This window comes from Amblyomma maculatum, chromosome 6 (genome assembly GCF_055883805.1).
Source record: "Amblyomma maculatum isolate TAMU_Amacu chromosome 6, ASM5588380v1, whole genome shotgun sequence".
In the NCBI taxonomy this organism is placed as follows: Eukaryota; Metazoa; Arthropoda; class Arachnida; order Ixodida; family Ixodidae; genus Amblyomma; species Amblyomma maculatum.
In genome coordinates this window covers 99,652,879-99,678,186 of record NC_139349.1, presented here as the reverse complement: position 1 = coordinate 99,678,186, position 25,308 = coordinate 99,652,879, and the positions used below count along the sequence as shown (strand labels likewise).

The 25,308-nt window shown below is 45.3% G+C and overlaps 1 protein-coding gene across 1 annotated transcript in view; it reads left to right on the top strand.

Moving 5' to 3' along the window:
• Positions 1 to 25,308, top strand: part of LOC146186401 (thrombospondin type-1 domain-containing protein 7A-like) — a 119,546-nt gene that overhangs the window by 64,493 nt on the left and 29,745 nt on the right. Inside the window, 5 exon segments of the mRNA XM_084608040.1 lie at positions 552 to 733; positions 2,545 to 2,721; positions 7,541 to 7,677; positions 9,294 to 9,444; positions 23,629 to 23,883. Coding sequence (XP_084464166.1) covers positions 552 to 733; positions 2,545 to 2,721; positions 7,541 to 7,677; positions 9,294 to 9,444; positions 23,629 to 23,883 — 902 coding nt within the window.

Here is a 25,308-nt window from a genome sequence, read left to right as displayed (position 1 = left end):
AATAAGGTAAAGGCGCACACTGAGCACGCAGGTCCCAGAAGAAAAAAAATGCATGGCTAAGAAGCTCAGTTAAATCTTTTCATTTAGTAGCGGAATGAAACACATGTTCTCGTAACAAATTGTGAGCTTTCTTTTGGGCAGAGAAAGTGGTTCATCCTGCTCTGTAGACGTTCCATCTTTTATAATTTGAATTCTCGAGCTAATCGCTTGGGAGCTGAGACACCACGAGTAACACAGAAATCATTCGGTGCAAGCCCTTCATGAATACCAATTCCTGAATGTTAGACAGTTTCCTCTCCATGTAATCAAGTAGGAGCAGTTGATTCCGCCTACTATCGCTACTCTACGGCTATGATCTTTCAGTTCTTTTCATGCCAGTGTAGTGTTTATCGCTGCGTTTTCTGACTCAGTGAGTGCTCGAGAAGACAATGACAAGAAGTAACAATGAAATTGTGCACGCTTGTTGGGATAGTGGGCCGATTTGTGGTCCACCTGTTTGAGTCCAACCAGCTGTCCATGCGTCTTAGTGCTCGGATAAATTCGTATCGCAGGTCTTACAAGTCGGAACTGCCTCGGGAGTCTGAGCGAAGAGCGGCCATGTCCACCGAGGCAGAACGTGAAAGTGAGCAATGCAGCCTGGAGCGACTGCATTCTGCAAGGAGATGACACTTGCGGAACTGGGCATCGGCTGCGAATGACGGCAGCGTCTGCCAGCTCGTGCAGCGGAACAGGTGTGTCTTGTGCCTGGCCCACGCATCAATCTGCCATATTCTGCGAGCGTGCCTCGTCGGGGTGGGGGATAGATAATGGCAGAGAAAAACGAAGAGACAGTGCCACCATCAGGCAAGCGCAGATAGTCTGTCCTCTTTCCTCTCAACCTTGTCTCTGAATATAGCTGGTTTCTGTTTTTCGTTGCCATGCTTTGCTCATGCTCCATCGTGAAGTAATAAGCACAACGTGGGAGCCTCTAATGATGACGAGCCAGAATACCTGCGAAATAATCCTTTATTCCTGATTCAAATATTTATGTAGGTTAATTAAACGCTGCTAGCTTTTATATTACCCTAAAAAGTATTGGCAGCCGGCCTTTTCTTTCAAAGTAGCTGGACAATACCGAGACGGAAAAAGGCTGAATAGAAAGAAAAAGAACTGCCATGGAAATGGTCAGAGAATTTATGTGCCATTATACACCGAAGGTGAAGAAGAAGAAGAAGAAATTGGGACAGCTCGAAGCTGCACTTAGAAAGCAGTGCTAGTGCAGCGCCTAGATCTCTACGCTCCAGATGCACACTCACAAGTCACATCCCCCCTTCGCCTTTTGCAAGAGCTTAGCCCACCCACCCTGGAACCGTTATTCCCTGCTCACTTCCGCCCACTTTTTGCTCGCAGAAAAAGTCTGTCGTTTTTCCGAAGCCTCGGCCTAAAGTAAAAATATCAAAGTATTCATTATGGGTGAATGCGAATGCTTTCACAGATTTCACGCACTACGTGTCTGATCAACCGTAATTTTTACTTGAATAACTTGTCTAGCGTTTTCTTGTAGTGGCGCTCATACGTGCATCGCGAAATCATACGACTATGACACTTTGCATCACAGTATTCTTTCTCTGTGATCGTGGTTTTGGTAAGCTTGTTTTGTAATTGGTCGTACAGCATCGATCTAGCGCATTCCGGCATTGCAGAGTTATAATACAGAAAATGTCTTCTTTCTACGCTCCTTAACGCTACATAATACACACAAATTGCGCGAGCACCGGCTGGAGATAGACACACATAAAAGGAGATAAAGTTTGAATCTAGTATTGAAGCTTGCATTATATATTTTGTTCATATACTAGTGATATGTAATTGAAGGCAGTTACCGTATTTTTTGTCGCTTTGTGCACTGCATGCAAGACTACGCACTAGTGCCAATAGGCCCCAGTGGTTTACAGACTGATAGCACTCTCGTAGATGCATCAAGTAGACGCATGGGAACCGGATCTGCTCTCGAAGAACCTACAGCAATACACGAGAAAAACAGTTTCACATTCTTAAAAGCTTGAAAGCATACTACATACGTTTAAAAAGAATTAGTAGCAGGAATTCATTGCACTATTAAAAAATGGGGGTGTTCAAGGTGCTATCAGATAAGTGTGGAGAAGAGTAGGAATACAAGTTGCGGAAGTTACCTTACGTGGCATTTTTGAAGATTTAATAAAATATGCAGAGTACCTTTCAATTGATGCTGAAGTTATATGAAGACCTTGCTTTCCGCCTCCATCAAAATGCAGCAGCCGCAGTAGGGATTGGAGCTACGTCTTTAGGTTCAGCTGTCGAGTTTCGTAACCGCTGAACCGCCATTGCGGGGCAGCTTTTTTTCCATTCTACAATATGCTATACAGGTCGTTGCTTAAGACTCCCACAAGAATATGCCTCTTCCACGGAGTGAGTATTTTCTGTTCACCTTCAGAGAATAAATGTTTTTTGCTGGGAACCGATTTCAAAACATCTCCGTACACCGACTTTTGCCGTCTTTTTGTGTTAATCTTCCTTCACCCAGAGTTCGAGAACACCACTTGCCAGGAGCCCTGTCCGGTTGACTGCGTGATGGGAGAGTGGTCCCCTTGGTCTCGATGCGACGCTGTGTGCGGAGGCGGTAACCGCACCCGCACTCGAATGGTCATCCGCTGGCACCAGCACGAGGGAAGGCCTTGCCCAACAGTGCCACCCAACAACATAGTCAGCATCGATCCTTACTCATGAACACCTATTTCTCAGCATGATGGCGAATTGCGTCGTCGATGTTAGCAACATATTCTGCACTTCATTAAAGGATATCACTGTGTCACACACACACACACACACACACACACACACACACACACACACACACACACACACACACACACACACACACACACACACACACACACACACACACACACACACACACACACACACACACACACACACACACACACACACACACACACACACACACACACACACACACACACACACACACACACACACACACACACACACACACACACACACACACACACACACACACACACACGCACACGCACACGCACACGCACGCACACGCACACGCACACGCACACGCACACACACACGCACGCGCACCATGTACCATGCACGTGCATGGTGCATTATCCTCCCAGACTTGGGCAGTGCTACGTTTTGCAGCTCTAGCAGTTATAGTGAACAATCCCGGGCGAAGCGTGTTCATCGTCGTCATCGTCGTCATCGTCGTCATAGCAACAGTAGGAATGATATGATGCGACAGCGCTAAGCTCTCCTCTTTTCTGCTACTATTTTGGACCACTGTTCGCGCACATTTACTTTGCCACTTGCTTAATCACTGATTACACGTATTATTCATATAGAGTCGCAACTTGCCACATTCTTTGCAAGACCACCAGATATAGATATCAAGTCCAGCTTTAACCAAACCACGCCTACTTTCATGCGTGTCCTCGGTGTGATTGTCTGACTCGGAATCGAATGGCCCCGGGTTCGACCCCGATTTCATAGTAGCTGCACAAGTTGGCAGCCCCTTCTAATTCGATGGCATCTATCTCGTGAGTAATACAACCCGCCAAAAAATCAATAGCCGGTCACGTCACCCACCAACAATTACCTGCCAGGGGCATGCTAGTGATGTTTGGCTACCAGCGTCAACACTGACAACGCGACGGCATATTTCTGGCTGAATTGGATTGCTAATGCTTTTAAATAACCAGGGTTGCCGGAAAAGGAACGTTGCTTTCTTATGCGTCCGTGTAGTCAAGCCGGGCCGGGAAGAACGAGAAGCAGCGGTGGCCTGGTGGCTCGCGTATGTACCTCGATTGCTGGAAGTACAAGCGTAAATCCTGAGTGCTTCTAGATGGGCGTTGGCTTTACTTTCATTTAAACTTTTAATCGGGCTTGATTTCCGGCTTATCTGGAGTGAGTGCTTGAAAAGGAGGGTCTGATTGTCAGTCCCGAAGTTGCCAAAATCTCCTGCGCGGTAAGTCAACTGCGGTGCTCTCATTGCACAGCCTCTCCAAACCCGCAGTCGCGGCAGGAGAATACGCCGGATACTTTCCTAAACCATGCACTCTGCGAAGCCAACTACCATGATTTGTTACGTCTTGCATTCATTGAAAAAAAAAACGCCCATCCCAAGTAGGCTAGCCGTTAGATACTAATTTGTGTGCGCGATCATTGTGAAACGAGATCTAGTGCTGATTTTATTCAAAGCAACTTCTCCAATTTGCACTGTTTTACTGTTCCTTGCAATGTTTAGTTTTTCTTTTACTGGCTCAAGCAAAACCTCAGCTCGCTGTCTCCGGGATACGTAAATCGGTGAAGTAAGTGATAAGTAACAAAAACACAAGGAAAGACACCTGATTAGCTGGGTCTAGAAGAAAGCTTTCTCGCGTTCGTTTGAGTGTAGGGAGCAAACCATTTCGCTTCACCACTCACTCTTCGCTCATTTTGTTTATTACAGAGCTTTTGTTTGGGCGAGGATAAGAGAAGCATATTAGGAGATTCTAGTATCCTTAAGAGTCGATGCGGTAAATACAAGACTTATAATTAGTTATGACAATTATTAGGTGTAAATAGCAGTGCTAATCAGCAGGACGATGTAATAAATGTAGTACTGCTGCTTAATTGTGTGTAAAATTAAAGTTAATCAGGGGTCCTAATTTCTACCAAGTACTCCCGTAATGTAACGGTTGCTTGCTGTCTACGAGGCAGTCGTATCAGGGGTTTAATCTATCGCAATGTTCTAACCGGACTCGATGTTGTGAAAACTGTATGAATTAGAACGTTAGGCACTTATATACGGATAGATGGCTAGTTTCAGACTGAGTATGAAAGTGTGATGCAGAACGATACAGGGGTGCCCTATTTTGATCTCGTCACAAGCGTGCTTTTCCCCATGAACACTTGTCAAGTCAGGTTTAGCTTGATGAGCGTTGTCATATGACTGAAAACGATTCTGGAAATGATGTCCAACGGGAATAGAAAGCGTTCACAGACCTGGAATGGAAGTAGTTGGGGGTAAGGGTAGGTGGTGAGCACCCCAGCAATCCGCGATTCAGTTGACATCGCCTTTATAAGTAACTCAGGGAATGAACTACAAAGATTTTCGGTGATAGTTGGGGATAAGGGCAGGTGGCGAGCACCCCAGCAATCTGCGATTCAGTTGACATAGCCTTTCTAAGTAACTCGGGGAATGAACTACAAAGATGTTCGGTGAACTAGACAGGAGAAACTAAAAGGTAGACCGAAAACTCAATGTGCAGAGGAGAAATTAAGGTAACGTTCAGAGCCTCAGTAAGGAATAGGAGTTTACAATATATGGGGCAGCACACTGCAAGTGGTAGATAAATATGTGTACTTAACCGCAAGTCCTGACCACGAAACGGAATTAACAAGGAGAATAAGATGGGGATTGCGCGCATTAAGACAGGTAGCAACCGCAGATCCAGACCATTAAAGAGAAATGACAAGTATAAGATTGGGATTGCGCGCATTTGGCAAGTACTAGCAAATTATTACTATCAGCTTACCATTATCGCTCAAGAGGAAGGTATGACGGTTGCGTCTTGCCTGTATTCACCTATGGGGCTGAAACGTGGGATAACGAAAAATTTTGTGCTTACGTTTAGGACAACGCACCCAGGCAGGACAAATATTGGACCTGGTGTTGGAAAAAAGTTGTCAATATCCGGTCCTAAATAGGCCCGGACATTGGCAACTTTGCACAAACATTCGGACCTAGGTTTCTGTTGCCTGGGCAGAGGGCTATGGAATGAAAAGTGGTAGATATAACGTGAAAAGATAGAAAGCGTGCAGAGTGGTTCAGAGAATTAACTCGAGTAAATGACACTGTAGCGGACATCAGAAGAAAGAAAATGGCATGAGCAGGACATATGTAGCATGAAGAAACGACACCAGATGGTCGAAAATGGTAAACAATTAGATACCAACGGAAGGAAAGTCAGTTAGGCTGATGAAGTTAAGTAGTTCACAGGGGCCAAATGAATGCAGCTAGCCCAGGATCGAGTTACATGCAGCAATTCGGGAGAGGTAATTGCCCTGCAGTGAATATAGTCCAGCTGATGATGGTGATAACGACTAGCGAAATAATCTCCGTATATGTGAATGACTACGTAGCATTGTTTAGTACTTCTCCTGTTATGCAAAACTCGGACAGTATCGCGCGTTCTACACCTCTTGTCGTGAATTTATCAGAATATGATGGTTGTCGTAGCTGCTCTTTAACGAAGGAGGAGGTAGACCAAGCAATCGAGCAGTTACCTCCTTAATAAAAAAACGCCCGGCCCTGATAGAATATTTCCACTAGGTGTCATTAGGTCGCACCTGAATACGACGATTTTTTTTAAAAAGGAGAGCAGGATGCACGCGAAATCGGACCTGCAACAGTGCCGAACGTTGACTTGCCTCTTCTGCCCCATCACATTTTGGTGGAGGTGCTGGGGCCCTTCCTGTCGTAAGTCCCACAGTCCTGACCATTGATGATAACCTCTGTCCTCTATTTGTCGACCCTCCAGTTCACCTAGTGAGTCGCAGAAACCGTAGCTGTCCCCTGAATATGGGCCCTTGCAGTTTACCTCTGCGCCTGATCCTAGATCAACCGTGCAAGGTGCTACGCATTACACCCTCCACAATCTACGAGTGCTAAAGATATGTTTTTTGTTCTAGAACAAGCAACTGTAAGGTCTACTGTACTTGAAGGGGAGCGAATTTGCTACCATTAATCCTCGATTGGCTTCGTTGTTAATGATCACATGAAAAATTCCGCGTTGGTCGGTGCTTTATTGAAGTAAGACTGTCCACGTCAGTGATGTCATGTTCTCCAGTCATGTTTTGTTCTCGTGTTTCGTTCACTTGTGTGCACAGCGGGTCGTGTCAATTGACAAACCTGTACACTCTCGTTTTGTTACATCAGTATTAAGCACTAAAATGGCATCGATGGTGTCCAAGAGTCTACATTGCGTCTAATTAGAGTACTCGCCTGCCTGATCTCGGTGTCGCGACACCATTTGGCATGATTTGTTTCAATTTTCCTTTTTTTTCTTTTTGCGGTGGGCTAACAAACAGTAAGTGAAGCCAAGGTCGACAGCGTTGTTGCAACCGCGTACATTTATATAATGAACCGAAACGGGAGAGCGTAAACAATAAGTGCGTAGCCGCGTGGCGTCCCAGGGTTTCGACAGTGCAGCGCATAAAATGGCATAAATCATATCAAATAACTGCATATATAGTTTTACTTTCTGCAAATATTTTTTCGTTTCATGTTTCAGTATATTGTAGTAAGGAAGAAGGCGTCTAGAGAGTAATGGCGTACCAAAGTAATACTGCCTCTACCTAAGCCAGAAAGTATCGTCGCATCCACCTTTCATGCCATGTACCAATATCAAAACCTATAAAAGATTTTCACGGAACAAGGGAGACATCATAATTGCATAATATAAATCCTTTTCTGACGTAAGCGCGCTTTTTTTCCTCTATCTTACAGGAAGTACAGACCGATGCTTGCCTCGTGGACTGCGGACGCAATATCTGGCTCCCGTCCGGTTGGACTAAGTGTCGCTATCCAAACGCAAGCAAGAAGGTGCCCTGCGGCACTGTAGGAGTCAGGATAAGGTTCATCTCGTGAGTGCGGAGTCATAAACAACGTTTGTCGTTCCAAATGCCTTTTATATGCCTTCCCTTGGGAAAAGCCCTGAGAGTGGTTTTGAAGGGACAATGAGGACGCACTGAAGTTGGGCTGTATTTATAGATTAGCTTGTGCTAACGGCATATGCGCTGTTTTCACTGCAAATGTAGCCTTATAAGTTCGAGAAAGGCAGAGCATAGGACAAAACGTGAAGTGAATGTGTCGCCATGCCCGCCTGAATTATTAAATTTTAAATTGTATGGGAGAGGTTAGATAGATGACGTCGCCGTTCACTTCAGAGCGGTCGTCATGAAGCAGCCCCCCCCCCCCTCTCTCTTTTTTTGTTTTTGTTTCTGAACATAGACACCATTAGTTTTATATGAGTGGCGAGATAGTTGTCAAACGTTCTTTTTTTTCAGCAGTTTCTTCTTTCGTTGCTTAACCTACATAAGCCCTCCCCCATAAATGCCGTAGACTAGAGCTCAGCTCGGAAAGGTAGTTGCATTGAGTTTTCCTTAATTCCTTTTCCTTTCCATTAGCTGATGTGTATGTACAGAGCGAAGAAAAAAAGAGTCACTCCCAGTCCGCAGGGTACTGAAATCAAACCAATAAAGTGCCTTAATAAGGTGACCATCGTTGTTCCTGCTTTATATTCCTCCGTCTCTTTAACTTCGATGCCGACAATCCATGAGCAATCGATGCCGACAATCCATGACAATCCATGTCATGAGCAATCCATGACAATCCTGCTGGGGAGCAGAAGTATTTGTATTCATGACGAGAAAACTTAGCGGATCAATTTGTAGTTTCAGTCTGGAAAAAAATTCATGCAATGCTCACAATCGTAGGACGAATAGAAAAAACCGTGCAAATTTATGCATAGCTTCATTTCGCTACGCGTTCTAAGTTATCATGCACATCCTTTTAAGTATGCGTGCCTATTCATGCACTAAGCGAGAAGGTGATTTAGAGCATCACACAGAAATTATCACAAGAGAAAGAAAATAACGGCTTCATATCCATTCATTGGCACTAGATACATCACTGACGATGCATGCATGTAAATCTTCTTGTTTCTCATGCACGATTTATTAGGAGAGATAGAAACGAGAGGCTTCACATTCATGCATTGGAACTAAATAAATCATATTAAGTATGCATGCAAATGCTCTTCCTTCTGTTTGTGATAACATTAGGGGAAATATTACCGTGTAACTGAAAATATTTTCCACGGAGAACAGTATCTCCATTCGACAGTGCCCACCTCTTCATCCAGAAGTGAAGGACGTGTTTATTGATATAAAGGTGAGATTACAGTTGAAAAATTCGTGCGATATTAGGAGATGCATTTAGTAGTAAGATTTTCACTTTATTCATTCCTTCTTTTTAAAACGTAGAGAAATGTTGCGTCCATTTGTGATCACAAGTTTTAACTATCGTTCAAATGGTAAGTTTTGCGTCGGTGTCAAATTAGGCAACGATTGTACATTGCGATTGATTGAAGTATAAATACTACATAGCGTAGTTTAGTTCTTTCATATCCTTCATTATTTGTTCTTCATGAATGTTAACGTTTTGTATAATGCCGCTGTGTTCCTCACCACCTGCACAGATGCATGGCCGTGTTGAACGGGGACCCATACGAAGAGCTGGATGATGAAGAGTGCGATCCACTGCAGAAGCCCCACAGTAGCGAGGAGTGCAAGATGCACTGCCCGGGAGAGTGCGTGGTGTCCGAGTGGTCTGAATGGTCGCCCTGCCTGGTGAGAGCCTGACTGATGAGCAGCCGCCGTCGCGTTCAGGGATATTGTGAAACTATGGATGGCTGCTCTTTGGAGATGTTTTATCGGCTTAGTTATATTCGCTGTTAAAACAAAAACTGATTTCTTTTTATTCCTAATTGCAAAAAAAATTCATATGGTTTGCCGCTGCGCATTAGCTTACCGTCCACCTGATATCTTTGAGAAACCAGGACATGGCGCATCAAAATAAAGGAGCAGTGATTTAAAAGCCCTGAAATCATTTAAAATATTTTTATGTTTTCTACTTTGATGAGCAAACAAATTGACCACCCCAGTGTCTCTTTAGACTATGACCGCATTTGTTTTGGTACTCCAGTAAATTTTTTCGCTTTTATTCCCCTTTCCTTCACTCAAGGAGCCCGAACGCCCCTTCATTAGCTGCATAAATCTGGTAATTGTATACGATTAATCGAGATACCGACGATATAGTTATCTAATCTAATATGTGGCACTCAGAATCAGTAACTGATCCATCCGAGCTTCTGAACTCAGTCATCTGGATACCTTTTTCGGGCGAATGTTGTCGCTTATTCAAACTGTTCCTATTATGTTTCAGTACTCGTAGATGCGCGAGCCAACATTGAGTAAGTTTCCAAGAAGTCAAAGTCCCGCTTTCTACATTATCGTTCACTGCACTCCTAAATAATTTTTGAAAATAAAAAAAAAAAGAAATGAGCTTGGTTTAGCCATAACCAAACGAAATACTGCGTGAAAGCTGGTAGTACATTCGTATCTAACAGGTTTAGATTGACCCTTTGTCTTTACCACGTCTTTACCAGTTTGATTAAACTGAATTTGGCATAAGAAAGTGTAAAAACGATTAAAGGCTTTGTGACAGGAACACACAACTGTGACGTGATCTTCAAAGATATTTAGCCTAAGCTAGGTTTTTTATTATTAACTGAAACTAACACATTCATTTAGGCTGAAACTAACACGCCACTGTGTGTTCTGATAGGTTCAGATTTTATTTATTACCATGTCCTACACAAAATTTAATTGCTGTTAATCTTACCTAATTAGCTTTGACCTTCAGCCTAGTCATGGTCACGGTACTCATCGTTACTGATAGCAAGTCATAGAAAAGCATGTACATCAAAGATAGGCTCCTTTATCGCTATATCAAGCCCTCGATTAATTGTACGAAAGACGGAAATCAGCGAAATCCACCCTGCTAAGATAAAAGCGCTTTGGTACTGAAGGTTGCCCTTTGAGCCAATATTTGAGCCAATATATATATTTTTCGGACAGCTTCAATCAATCCATATGGCGTGTTTTCTTCGATAAAGTGGTATAGACTGTGTTTACAGTAATATGTTCGTTTATCCCAACCACTTAAAACTTATTTTCTCTCCTTGTTATCCTTCTTCGTTTTACTACTTGGCCGCATTTTACCGGCATTATCTGCCTTACGGTACACCTGTGTCTTGTAGCTGCACCCCACCACTACAAAGGCGCCGCAAATCCCTGCTTTCAATGCAAATGTGTGCACTCGATGCCCCGTCTCCCTCTTGAGTGGTTGACCACCCACCCTGGTTGTTGGTTGCTCGTTTCCCCTTTATATTGCCGCGAAACCTTCAAAACTGTATTTGTTGTTTTTTAACAGCCGACGGCATGCGGGCTTATCACTGTGATCATGGCACGCGTATCAATTCTGTATCCCGTGTTTTTTCATGCTCGTTGTCGCGATACGACGCGTTATCATTTTCTTTGTCGCGAAAGATGAGCCGAGATCTGTCTCGAAGATTCCGATCACTTGCGTATGTTTCTACAATGTTCCAGGTTGTGCTAGTAGCATTTTGCGATGTTATCTAGATTGTTCTGAGCAGCCTTTAAATTGAGCGTTGACGACTGTGACGAGCATTCTTTGTTCGACGATCGACGAGCACGTTTGCTGCCATCGCCGCTGCCGAGTTGCTTAGTGCTTTTGCGGGAGCAAATCAGCCCAATAAAGAGTTAATTTCAGTACCATTAAGCCTGTGTCTTTTTCGGGTGTCTACAACCTTGTCACCACTCAGTTCAGTTCAGGCGTTCAGTCGTGTCCGACTCTTCGTGACCCTATGGACCATGTCACGCCACGCTTTCCGGTCTCTCACTATCTTCTTAACATCACATAGCTTCATCTGCAATGCCTCGAGAATGCCATCTAACCATCGCGTTCGCTGCCTACCCCTTCTCCGGCGACCCTCAACCTTTCCCAACATCAAATCTTTCTCCAGCGACTCCTCTCTTCTCATCAGATGACCAAAGTAGCTGAGCTTTAACTTTAGAATTTGACCCTCCAATGAGCAGTCAGGGTTTATGGTCGACAATATCGACTGATTTGATCTTCTGGCAGTCCAAGGAACTCTTAAGAGTCTTCGCCAGCACCACAATTTAAACGCGTCAATTCTTCGGCGGTCAGCCTTTTTCACAGTCCAACTCTCGCATCCATACATCACAACTGGAAAGACCATAGCACGGGTTATACGGATCTTGGTTGGCAGACTAATGTCTCTGCTCTTTACTAGGCGGTCAAGGCTAACCTTTGCTCTCTTTCCCAGAAGCAGGCGTCTCCTAATTTCATGGCTGCAGTCTCCTTCCGAGGTAATCTTGGCGCCCAAGAACAGAAAATCTGTCACAGCTTCCACTTCTTGTCCATTGATGCTCCAGGACTTGATAGGGCAAGACGCCATGATCTTCGTCTTTTTAATGTTCAGTTTAAGCCCAAACTTCTCACTTTGTACGCGCATCAGAAGTCTCTTGAGATCCACTTCACTTTCTGCCATTAAAGTGGTATCATCCGCATATCTAAGGTTGTTGATGCGTTTTCCAGCGATCTTCACTCCAGCTGAAGACTCGTCCAGACCGGCCTTCCTCATGATGCACTCTGCATATAGGTTAAATAGGCAGGGCGACAGTATGCAGCCTTGCCTCACCCCTTTCTCAATCGGAAACCAATCAGTAAGACCATGCCCAGTTCTGACTGTGGTCTCTTGCCCTTCATAAAGGTTCCTGAGGAGACAGATGAGGTGAATTGGAACTCGCATCTCTTGGAGAGCTTGCCACAATCTGCTGTGATCTACGCAGTCAAACGCTTTCGCATAATCAATAAAGCAGAAGTTAATGGATTTCTGGAACTCTCTTGCTTTTTCCATGATCCAGCGAAGGTTGGCAATTTGGTCTCTAGTTCCTCTGCCCTTGCGAAACCCAGCTTGCACGTCCGGAAGCTCCCGATCCACATACTGCTGCAGCCTACCTTGCAGGATTTTTAACATCACCTTGCTAGCATGCGAAATAAGCGCGATCGTGCGGTAGTTGGAACAATCTTTGGCACTGCCTTTCTTTGGAATGGGGATGTAAACTGACCTCCTCCAATCCTGTGGCCACTGCAGGGTTGTCCAAATCTTTTGACATAATGTATGCAGTGTGTTAACAGCGTCGTGGTTGAGGGTTTGAAGCAACTCAGCTGGAATACCATCAATTCCGCTAGCTTTGTTCTTAGCAAGGCTGGCTAAGGCCCATTCAACTTCACTCTTCAGGATGCCCGGCTCGAGATCAGTAATCACAACCGTCCTATGTTGGGTTTGCACATCCGGGTCCTTCTTGTACAGTTCTGTGTATTCCTGCCACCTCTTCTTTATCTCTGAGGCTTCAGTGAGGTCCTTGCCTCGTTTGTCCTTTATCACGCCCAGCTTAGCACAGAAGCTTCCTTTGATATCTTTGATTGTCTTATACAGAGCTCTTGTGTTCCTTAATTGGCTGTTGTCCTCAACTGCTTGACACTGCATGTTCAAGAAGGCATTCTTATCTGTCCTTGCTATTTTCTCAAAATCCGCATTGAGAACCTTGTATCTTTCTCTTTCCCCCATACCTTTTGCCATCCTCCTTTCCTCAGCTATTTGCAAAGCCTCTTCAGATAACCAGTTTGCTTTTTTGCATTTCGTTTGCTTTGGAACTACCTTAGTAGCAACTTCTTGTATATCACGAACATCAGTCCACATCTCTTCGGGCTCTTTGTCTTCTAGATCTAATTCTTGAAACCGATTGCTCACTTCCACTGCATATTCTAATGGAATCTGATCCAGATCATACCTGAAAGGCCTTCTAGTTTTCTGCGTTTTCCTCAATCGAAGCTTAATTTTGGCAACAAGAAGCTGATGATCGGTGCCACAATCGGCCCCAGGCCTTGTTTTTACTGCTTGTATAGCGCTTCTCCATCTCTGCCGGCAAATAATATAATCGATCTGATTCCTGTACAGACCGTCCGGTGAAATCCATGTGTACAGGCGCCTCTTGTGCTGTTGAAAATGAGTATTCGCTATGGTCAGGTTGTTTTCTTGACAGAACTCTACTAGCCTCTGCCCAGCTTCATTTGGCTCACCAAGACCGAACTTGCCTGTAATTCCGGATATTTCTTCACTCCCGACCTTAGCATTCCAGTCTCCTATGAGAAAAACGACGTCTGATGATGGGGTGCGGTCTAAAAGGCATTGTAGGTCCGCATAAAATCTCTCAACGTCAGCTTCTTCAGCAGCAGTGGTCGGTGCATAGACTTGGATAACTGTTATGTTGAAAGGGTGACCTTGGATCCGAAGTGAAATCATTCGGTCGTTTTTGGGGTTGTACCCTAGCACTGCTTTGCCCATTCTTCTGTTTACTATGAGAGCGACCCCATTCCTTCTCTTGGATTCGTGCCCACAATAAAAGACATAATGGTCGCCGGAGTTAAATTCTCCCATTCCGGTCCACTTGAGCTCGCTGATACCCAAGATATCAATGTTCAATCTGTCCATTTCTCGCTTGACGATATCCAGTTTACCTTGCGTCATAGATCTTACATTCCTTGTTGCTATGTGATATATCTCCTTGCAACATCCGACTTTCCGGTCGCTTCCCGACACATCCACAACTGAGCGTCCTTTTGGCTTTAGCCCAGCCGCTTCATTCGTCCTGGAGCTACTAGGAATCGCCCTTTGTTCATCCCCAGTAACATGTGGGACGCCTTCCAACCTGGGGGGCTCATTTTCCGGCGCCATATCGATAATGGTATTGTGACTGGCCATAAGGTTTCCTTGGCAGGAAATACTGGAGTGGGTTGCCATTACCTTCTCCAGTGAATCACATTTTGTCAGAACTCTCTGCCGTGACCTGTCTATCTTGGGTGGCCCTACACAGCAGAGCTCACGACTCCATCGAGTTTCGCAAGCCCCTCCGCCACGACAAGGCAGTATTGTCACCACTACGTGACAATATATATATATATATATATATATATATATATATATATATATATATATATATATATATATATATATATATATATATATATATATATATATATAATATAATGACAGCGAGCAAGCAGAAACGCGGCCGTTCTTTCGAACGCCCAGCTTTATATTCTCTTCATCGTCGTCTTCACCCTTCGCTCCTGCACTCTTCACTTCGTCGTCGGCTGAGTACATGTCACTCGGCCACGACTGCGGTCCTTAAATGCATCACTTCATATCGCTGCTGTCGCATTTATTGCACATGGCGGTTTTGTTTTTCCGGGCTGTCCTCTTGCGGAGTCATGAAGAGGTTCGGATTGATAATATTGTAATGGGGCGTTTATTGACGCTCAGATGGAGAGCTGTGAGGAGAGGACCTTGCAACGGCGAGCCCAGCGTACTTCTTCTTTGTCTTCGTCGCACAACGCACTGGTGCATGTCGATGGCTGAAGTGCTGACTATCACGGTACATTTTCCCCCCGGGTAAAAAAAGGAGCCATCCTGGCGACTTATGGCGCGGAAAGCACAGCGGGGTCATGGAACGGCTTCAATCAGTTCATGTGAACTGTTTCACGACCACGGCGACGCAAGTCCGCAGATGGCGTGACGGGCTCAACTACGTAGTTGACTGCAGATGTTTGCTGGAGGACCCTATATGGCCCGTGGTAGCGAGCAAGAAATTTCTTTGAAAGGCCAAGGGTTGTGGAGGGCACCCAGAGCCACACCAGAGAGTTCGGGAGATATGACGAAGCTTCGCCGGTATCACGGAGGTATTTTTGTTGCCACTGATTTTCTGTTATGAGAGAGCGGGCGAGCTGACGGCATTCTGCGTACGTGACGGCATCGGATAGCGGGGAAGATTCGGAAACGTCAGGGCGGTAGGGAAAAAGTGTGTCCATAGTACAGGGTGGCTCACGCCCGTAAAGGAGAAAGAATGGAGAGAATCCAGTAGTGGTCTGTGCCGCGGTGTTATATGCGTAAGTAACAAACGGTAGAACTTGGTCCCAATTGGAATGGTCGGTGTTCACGTACATAGCCAGCATGTCAGCGAGAGTGCGGTTGAAACGTTCTGTCAGTCCATTCGTCTGAGGGTGGTACGAGGTAGCGGTGTGGTGTATGGTGCGGCATTCTTTCAGGAGAGCCTCAAGAGCGTCTGATAAGAAAACGCGTCCGCGGTCACTGAGCAGTTCGCGAGGGGCACCATGGCGAAGAACCAGGTTTTTCAGAATAAAAGCAGCCACGTCGCGTGCGGAAGCAGAGGGCAATGATGATGTCTCAGTGTAGCGGGTCAGATGATCCACTGCCACGATAACCCAGCGGTTGCGAGCTGAAGTTGTAGGAAGGGGACCGTATAGATCTATGCCGACACGATCAAACGGACGGGCAGGACAGGACAACGGCTGCAGCGAAGCAGGAGACTTGAGAGGAGTTTTTCGGCGTTAGCAAGACTGGCAAGAACGGACAAAATGGCGGACAAAGCGGTACATTCCACGCTAGAAGAAGCGTAGACGCAAGCGCGTGTAGGTTTTCAACACTCCGCCGTGGGCGCACTGGGGATCAGTATGGAAAGCAGCACAAATTTCGGGGCGGAGATGACGGGGGATAACTAAAAGCCACTTCCTTCCGTCGTGAAGATAATTGCGGCGATAGAGCAGCCCGTCACGAATTGAAAAATGGTGAGCTTGGCGGGCAAGCGCCCTAGACAAACGACCTGGAGAGTGACTTGAAAGAAAGTCCAGAAGTGTAGATATCCACGGGTCGCGCCGCTGTTCCGTGGCCATGTCGGTAGTGGCAAGCGAAGACAAATCGTAGGCGCAGATCTCATCACACAACGAAGAGGGAGGCAGCGGTGAGTGCGAAAGAGCGTCCGCGTCAGTATGCTTGAGGCCTGAGCGATATATGACACGAATGTCATACTCTTAGAGGCGAAGAGCCCAGCGAGCAAGGCGGCCGGACGGGTCCTTGAGGGACGCCAGCCAGCACAGAGCGTGATGATCAGTGACCACATAAAATGGTCGGCCATAGACATACGGACGGAATTTGCCGATGGCCCAAATAATGGCCAAGCATTCTCTCTCCGTAACAGAATAATTGGACTCTGCCTTGGTCAAGGTGCGGCTTGCGTACGCCACCACATAGTCTCGGATACCAGGTTTGCGTTGGGTGAGAACGGCGCCTATCCCAATACCGCTAGCGTCAGTGTGAATCTCAGTTGGCGCATTCGGGTCGAAGTGGCGGAGGATGGTAGGCGAAACCAAGAGACGGCGTAAAGTGTTGAAGGCGTCATCACAAGCAGGTGTCCATGCGGAGAGGTCGGAGCTGCCGGAGAGGAGCTGGATGAGAGGAGCAATAATAGATGCGAAATTTAAGATGAAGCGGCGAAAGTAGGAGCACAGGCCGATGAAACTTCGTAGCTGCTTCAGTGATTTTGGGCGTGGGAATTCGGCAACTGCACGAAGTTTGGTGGGATCGGGAAGAATGAACCTTAGAAACGACATGACCTAGAATAGTTAGTCGGCGAGCAGCAAAGCGGCACTTCTTCAGATTCAGTTGGAGGCCGGCAGTAGCGAGACAAGTGAGAACGTCCTTCAGTCGGAGCAGGTGGGATTAAAAATCGGTAGAAAAGACTACGATATCATCGAGATAGCAAAGACAGGTTCGCCACTTGAATACACGAAGCACAGTGTCCATGAGGCGTTCAAATGTGGCCAGGGCGTTGCAAAGCCCAAAGGGCATGACGTTGAATTCATATAATCCATCTGGTGTGATGAAGGCAGTTTTAGAGCGGTCAGCGTCATCCATTGGCGCCTGCCAGTAGCCAGATCGTAAATCCAACGAGGAGAAAAACTCGGCGCCCTGCAAGCAGTCCAGTGCGTAATCGATGCGTGGCAGAGGATAGACGTCCTTGCGCGCGATCTTGTTGAGCCGGCGGTAGTCGACACAAAACCGGAAGGAGCCATCTTTCTTAGGTACCAACACAACTGGAGACGCCCAGGGACTGTGGGATGGCCGAATGACACCACGACGGAGCATGTCGTCCACATGATCAGCAATTACTTGGCGCTCCGAAGCCGACACGCGATAGGGGCGCTGGCGCAAAGGCGCGGTTTTACCGGTTTCAATGGTGTGCTCTACGACAGACGTGCGGCCCAAGTCAGTTTGAGGAAGGTCGAATGAAAAAGCGAAGTTCTGCAAGAGGGCGACAAGTTGATCACGTTGCGCAAGTGGAAGATCAGCATCAATAGCATGTTGGAAAACGTCGGAGGGCGTCGAAGCCGTCGCAACATCGTAAGAGCACAGACTAACGTCGAAGGAGGGGGTTGAGTCAGCAAGAGGGGTGATATGACCGGGATCAAGCTCTTCAAGACGCCCAATGCATTCGCCACGGAGCAGGACTGCTGGGCAAGAAAATGGGTTCGAGGCGTAAAGTGCACTCTTGCCGTCTTGAATTTCGAGAACTGCGAACGGAAAAAGGAGGCAGGGATGACGGGAGGCGGCTTCGGAAGGTGTAAAAATCGCAGTCAAAGGAGTTACCCACTCACAAGACAGTGGAACGAGGGCAGCAGAGAACGGAGGAATGTCGGTGTCATGGGCGACGAGAAGTGTGGCTGAAGTGCTGACTATCACAGTACAATATATTCATATTGTCTGGTTCATAATGAGTGGCAAGTTGCCCTCTGGGCGAGATTCTTGGAGTCATTGCCATTTGGACGTTCCGCGACAGCGAGCGTGGTGGCTGGATACCAGGCGGAACGCCGGGCAGCAGTGTCGAGAAGTTCAACCCACGCTTCGGCGTCATCAGAGAAGCCACGTAACTCCGTAAGGGGTACCGGTGGTACTGGGCACCCAGAGGACGTCAAGACGCGGCCAAGCGCTGCGACGAAAGTGGCGGATACCTCCCGGAGGGTGGAGAGCACTTCGGGAAGGAGGGCCGCCAGAGCCGAATCCGCCGAGGAGGCATGGACGTCGTTCACGGTCGGAATAGAAGTTCCGGGGGCCAAGTGAGCCGGTGGTGTGACTGCCCGGCAGCTTCGAAGGAGGAGCGGGTCGGGTCCGAAGTTGGTCGACTGCGCCATTGTGACGCAGAACAGCGCAGAAACGCGGCCGTTCTTTCGATGATGATGATGATAACCTGAGACAAAATGACACACACCCACGGCGGGGGATTGGCCAGGGTGTCGTTTTTTTCGAACGCCCAGCTTTATTCTCTCTTCATCGTCGTCTTCCCCCTTCGCTCCTGCACTCTTCACTTTGTCGTCGGTGGAGAACATCACAATGTATATATATATATATATATATATATATATATATATATAAATGAAGGGGAAATGAGGGTGCCCGTTATAATACATGAAGGAAAGAAGCCGACAGTCGGCGAGGCCAAGGAAAGCATTGGGGATTGTACTTTGCCTTTTTTTTTACTTTTTACTTCATAATCACGTAAATTAGTAATGTAACGTGTTTAAGGGAAAGATAAATAAACACAAAGTAGAAAGAAAAACAACGTGCCGATGGTGGGAACCGAACCCACGACTTCCGAATACCGCGTCCGCACCGGACGCGTTATGGAGGCGTTATTCGGAGGTCGTGGGTTTGGTTCCCACCATCGGCACTGTTGTTTTATTTCTGCTTGGTGTTTATTTATCTTTCCCTTAAACACGTTACATTACTAATTTACATGATTACGAAGTAAAAAGTAATATATATATATATATATATATATATATATATATATATATATATATATATATATATATATATATATATATATATATATATATATATATATATATATATATAAACGATGTATCACTACTTTCCCGATTATCCTAAATTATTCTACCGACAGTTTTGGCTAGTACACCACCAGGCTAAAATTGTGAACGGGCTCGCACATTCGGGCCACTGTAAAGAACTACCCTCTTTGCTTTCTTTGTCGACTTGTTTGGAAGCCCGACTGAAGGAGGATGACTCGTATATTTTCAAAAGAATGCTGTGGTAGGCACTGGTGCTTAGAAAAGGGGAGATTTGGCAGTGTGTGTACGTGGGTCTTGAGGCTATTGAAACGAAACCTGAATGGTGTTTCGGTCTGGCCCGATGCATTCCGTGCCGCAAACACCGCAGCTTAGTTTGTACCGGTGCGGACAAAAGTAAACGGAGCACATGTTCTTTTGACATTTTTAGCGCGCTGCATAATTGAAACTGGCTGTCGTGGTATTTGTGAACTGGTATTAGGACCAGTGCCGTTTAACTTGGACAAATATTGTTGTTTTTTATCTCAAATACCTGAGGCGTGATTTTAGTTTGAACGTAAAAGCGTGCTCCGTTTACTTATGCCCGCACCTGTGCATTACATCGCCACTGTCGCAGTTCAAGCTTTCTTCAATCTGAAAGATTAAATCAGAGAAGTTAAATTTTGCAATGTCTGTCACCTGCACATTGTTGTAAACTATACAGCGTGGTTTTCCGCACGGTTTACATCCGAGTTTGGGGTTAGACATCGGTTATTTTAGATTTCACTAAAATATCGTTTAAGGTTCTAGAGCGCCGATATACTGCTCTCGGTGGCTGTTTGAGAACGGGAGACAATTGACTGATTTGCTGGATTATATTGAAATGCTTAGATAGGGTATTATTAACCCGTGGCATGTTTGAGAAATGAGTAAGAACGAAATTCATTGGCCTGTCACTATCCTGTGATTTTTGGAAGCATCCAGCTTTCCCAATAGCATCATCTACAATGGATGGGGGTATTCTTTTTGTAGAAGATTTGCCTTGGTGGTCAAAGTCAAGCTCAGAGCAAATCCACCGAAATCTATGGTCCTGTAAGTAAGGAATGGTAGCCTTGCAGTGGTGTGAGTGGCTGCGTTTGAAATGCAGGTGTTGCTGGCGGTCGGTGTATTTCCGGTATAGGGTTATCTTAAGCACGTTGCCTTTTATCTGTATTGCGACGTCGAAGAAGTTTAAGATTTCAAAATGCTGTAAATGACTGATATCGATGGATGAAATTTATTGTAATTTTGTATAAATATTAACAGGCCGGCTTTGTCATGAGGCCAAATGAGGAAGATATCGGCAAGATAGCGGCAAGATAACGGTTGTAGTGGATGGGTTTCAGAGACTGTGAGTCCAGGAATTGCGCTTCGAAGGTCGCTATGAATATGTTGGCATAGGCCGATGCTTCCTTTGTTGCCATAGCCGTACCGTTAACTTGAAGGTAGTGTCTTCCCTCAAATACGAAGTTCGTTCATCCATTCTTTTTATTCGTTCATCCATTCTTTTTATTGCTCTTTGTTGCTGTACAAATGTGCGCAGACACTTTTTGCACCCATAGCCAATGGCTAGTAGCGGTCCAATAAAAATGGTATATAAGTACGCAGGAAACAGTATATCAAAGCAAGGACGCCGTAGTATAAATCAATTTTCAGAAAGTTATGTATTCCTCTCAACGCTTGTAACGGTACTAACAAAATAGACATACATATATCACAGATTATATAAATTAGGAGCTTACGAAACTAACAAAAACGGATAAAACTTGCACAGCAATTAAAACATCAGAAATACCTAGCAAAAACACAGCCAGTTTTTTTCAAAGAAACATACGGGTCCATTACACGAGAATGAGAACAGAACATGGATATAATACACGTGAGCAAAGCTTTTCTGCAGTAAGTTGAATTGTAGAAATGCCGATATAAATAAAGGTATCAGTATATGGGCACACGTATATTATTCAGGCTGATGTCTTGGAGCTGCATTAAGTTGATGTGGAAGTATCCAGATTTGTCATTCGATTTACAATAGTGATTTTTTATTGCTAATGAAAGGTTGTTGAAGTCTTTAGGTGATGTGGTAGGCTGTCCCATATTTTGACACCTGTAAACTCCATTAGACACTCCCCGTATACGTTTCTTTTCAGTGGCAAGTGAAAATTATTATATGCGCAGGTTCGCGTTACAAGTGGCGAGATGCTAAATATCGAAATATCTAACGGGAGGTTGTTCCTACTCATTTATGAACACATTCAGCTGTTCTTGATCCAAGGAGAAAATCAACAGGCAATATATGAGCAGTTTAGCAAAAAGCGGTTTGCTGCGAATGGATTAACCAAAAATTGAAAGTATTCTAAATGCTCGCTTTTGTAACCTTATAATTAGCTCCAGGCAAGTACTATACGTCCTGCCCTATGACTGGAAGCAATGGAAAAGATGGGCGTGTACTAATGTGACAGGATAAGCAAAATATTGGTGTGAAAGCATTCGCATATCTGAAGAAGACCGTAGCAACCAGAGGCCATTTTAGATCAAGTCGAATCAATGTGTTGTTGCCAGTGTAAATGTTTGTCTGGGGTGACTCCAAGGTCTCTTTATATTCAAGGTGGGCCTGGGTAATATGTAATGTAATATCCATTGAGTGCAGTGGCTTGTTTTTAGACTTCACGAGGGTGGCGGATTCGGGCGAGCTGGTTTCTTGAGTTCCTTGTTTTTTGAGGGGAACAGTAAGTACTTGATTTTCTTAGAATTAGTTGGTAATTTGCGTGTGAGAACTAGTCAGATATTTTTTTCCAGTTCTGTGTTTGCGATGGTTTCATGTTGAGCCGTACAATGAGCAGTAACTACAATGGCGAATTTATAAGCATACATGAGAACTTTCGATGAAGTTATTAGGTAAGGATGATCATTCACGTACAATGAAACGCGCTGCATGCTGGAATAACACCAGAGGCTGAGCATGACGAAAACGGCTTTTGTGCAGTGTTCAGAGTGGTGTGATACCATTTTTTTTCCCGTTTAGCATCCATAAGCAAGTCAAATTGGACGTTAGGTCGTGATAGGGATTCGAACCAACGGCATATATACCTCTACATTGCATGAATTTCATTTTGAATGCTGATGACCATTGAGAAATACGACGCTGCATGTTTCATTTCCCCCAAAACCCTAATACTTTGCCAAACTCTCTACTATCTCTGACTGCCAACCAATTGTATAATGAAAATGGGGTGTTAAAGCGTTATTGTCTCTGCTGTTAAGGCGAAAGTTCACCCAACTCTTGATTTCTTTTTCTCGAACCGTGGGCGATTAACTTCAGGGTCCTAAATTTTTGGTGTCAGCCCCTCCCCCCCCCCATTTTACTGGAGGCAAAGAATAAGTCATATGCCGGTGTCATGTATCCGCCTTGCGATATGTTAATTGTTCTTTGCTCAACTTAGCGCATTGTGTGTGCTTCGTTTAATTCGTTGCCGACATGCATCCTTTGTGCGTCTCACAAGGTGTCGCTTTGCTTATCCAATATTAATGCTATATGAGGGCCAAGTGATCTTTGAAAACGCTGAAAGCTCGTGAACGAGCTCGTATAGAAAGGTATAAACTACACATGAGATACACGAATGGCATAAAACACAGAAAACAAGGCTACAAAAGAAATAATGGCAAAAAAACAAAAAAACCGAATACATGTTTGTTTGCTTTTTTCTACGAAACATAATGCCACAATAAAACAAAATGCAGGTAATTTCTTCACATAACACGACATTCGCCGCTCGACCAAAAGTTCCAGTAATTGTCTATTGAATCTGGCCTTTACAATAGCAAGAAAGGCTTCACATCAGCCAAGAGGAGCTTAATATTGCGTTTGTTCAGAAATAGCAACCAAGGACTATAAATTGCATTCTGAGTGCTTTGCAGTTGTCGTTTGATTGTACTTTTTTATCGGAAATGGTTTTCATGATCCGAAACCGGAACTTGGCATGTTTATTTCAAAGGCTGAAGGCTTGATCTATAATCTTTAAAAAAGAACGGGATGTGAATTCTCTTAGAGAAGGAGACCTAAAATAGCTGAAGCGATAAGGATTCGTTTAAGAATGTTTCTTTATTTCTTCTCTATTCAGGACCCGACAACGGAAAGGAACATCACTGAGCGTAGCCGAACGCGCCGAGTGCTTCGCTCTCAAAGGCACGGCAAGCATTGTCCGTACAACTTGGAAGAGACAGATGTGTGTATCCGGCATCACTGGGAGCTCGGCGCCCATACGTCCTGCATCGTTATCAGCGACTCACCCTGCGGGGAAGGGAGGTCCAGGACTCCGCTGTATTGCGTCAGGGATTCGGACGGCCTACGCGTGGACTACAGCTACTGTGATCCGGTGAGTGTGGTAACAAGCCGTCTCGCTTACTTCAGCGGTTCTCGAGGTTTTCTCTCCTTTCTGCGCTCTTTCTGTCCCGGTAAGATGTGGCGAGGCTCTTCTTCACGCGTATATGTATACCATGTGTCCCAGCTAAACTTTGCCAATGAGAAAAATTAAATATTTTAGATAGGCGAGGGACTTCCGCTGCTTGCAGCTGCCAGCCATATTTTACACCACAAGAAATCATTGCATTGCATTGGATTGATTACTTAAGTGGATTTCCATTAGTTGTTAAATATTTAATTAGACAATAAATTGGATTCGTAAAGTTGGACAGTACATTAAGAGATCCCCATGCTATCATTTGAGAAAAGGAAAACGCCAGGTGTACCTTTTTCCAAGCTCCAAAAAGAGCCTGCGAGATGACAAAAAAAGAAGCGTGACAAGCACATTCGTGTGTCACTATTGTGCTGCCCCTGAATCGTGGTTTGAGTTGTATGAAGACTGCTACAGCAGCTTACTGGGCCCAGGCAGAAGCCCGACACATTCGTCTAAAAAGGCTCGATCGAACATTGACATTTTATGTTCTGCGTGATATTCCGAGTCATCAGGCATGCTTGCTACATAGACTTAGTTTAAATGTGGCTTTCACGCGCAAGTACTTGCATTTAATTGGACAGGTGGACTCGCCGGAAGATTTAACTTGTGGCATCCCAGAGACTGTGGACCATATATTATTGGTGTGCCCAGCGTATGCGTGCGAAAGAATTGTGCTAGCCACTTCCTTGAAGCGTTTAGACAAGAGGTCTCTGTCGAAGGAACTACTGCTGGGCGCTTGGCAGGACAAGGGGAAGGGTGTCCAGGCAGTGCGTGCTCTTTGCCGTTTTTTGTGCGCCAGCGGGCTTGATTCGCGCTTGTGAGGTAAGCTACTTTGCCAGTAGATATGTATTTCCTATGACTTCTCCCACATCGTCACCCATCATGATCTTCTTTCTTCTCCCCTTCCCCTTCCCCAGTGCAGAGTAGCAGGTCAGATTTGAATTGTTCCGGCCAGCCTCTCTGGTTTTCCTTTCAATACATCCATCTATCTTGAGCGAACGTGATCAGCTTGGACCGTGGGTATGCGGCTCTACGATCCCGTTGCAGCGGCAAGCCGATACGTCTGTGCTGGTATCTTCGCTTGCGTCAGCTAATTGGTGCACGCGATACTGTAAGCTGTACTAACCGCGGAGAGCGCTGATGGCTTCGCAACTATCGCCAAACGGCCTACCATTTTAACGAGGTTCTCTCTGCACCGAGCAAGGCCACCACGTTACGGTCGCAGCCGATTTTGTTCGCTCAAAATGTGATTGAGGACAAAACAATCGTGGCACGCGGATTTATTAGTACCGTGATTTTTTTTTTTTTAACGGACTTCCATTGGAGTGCGGGAAAAAAATACAC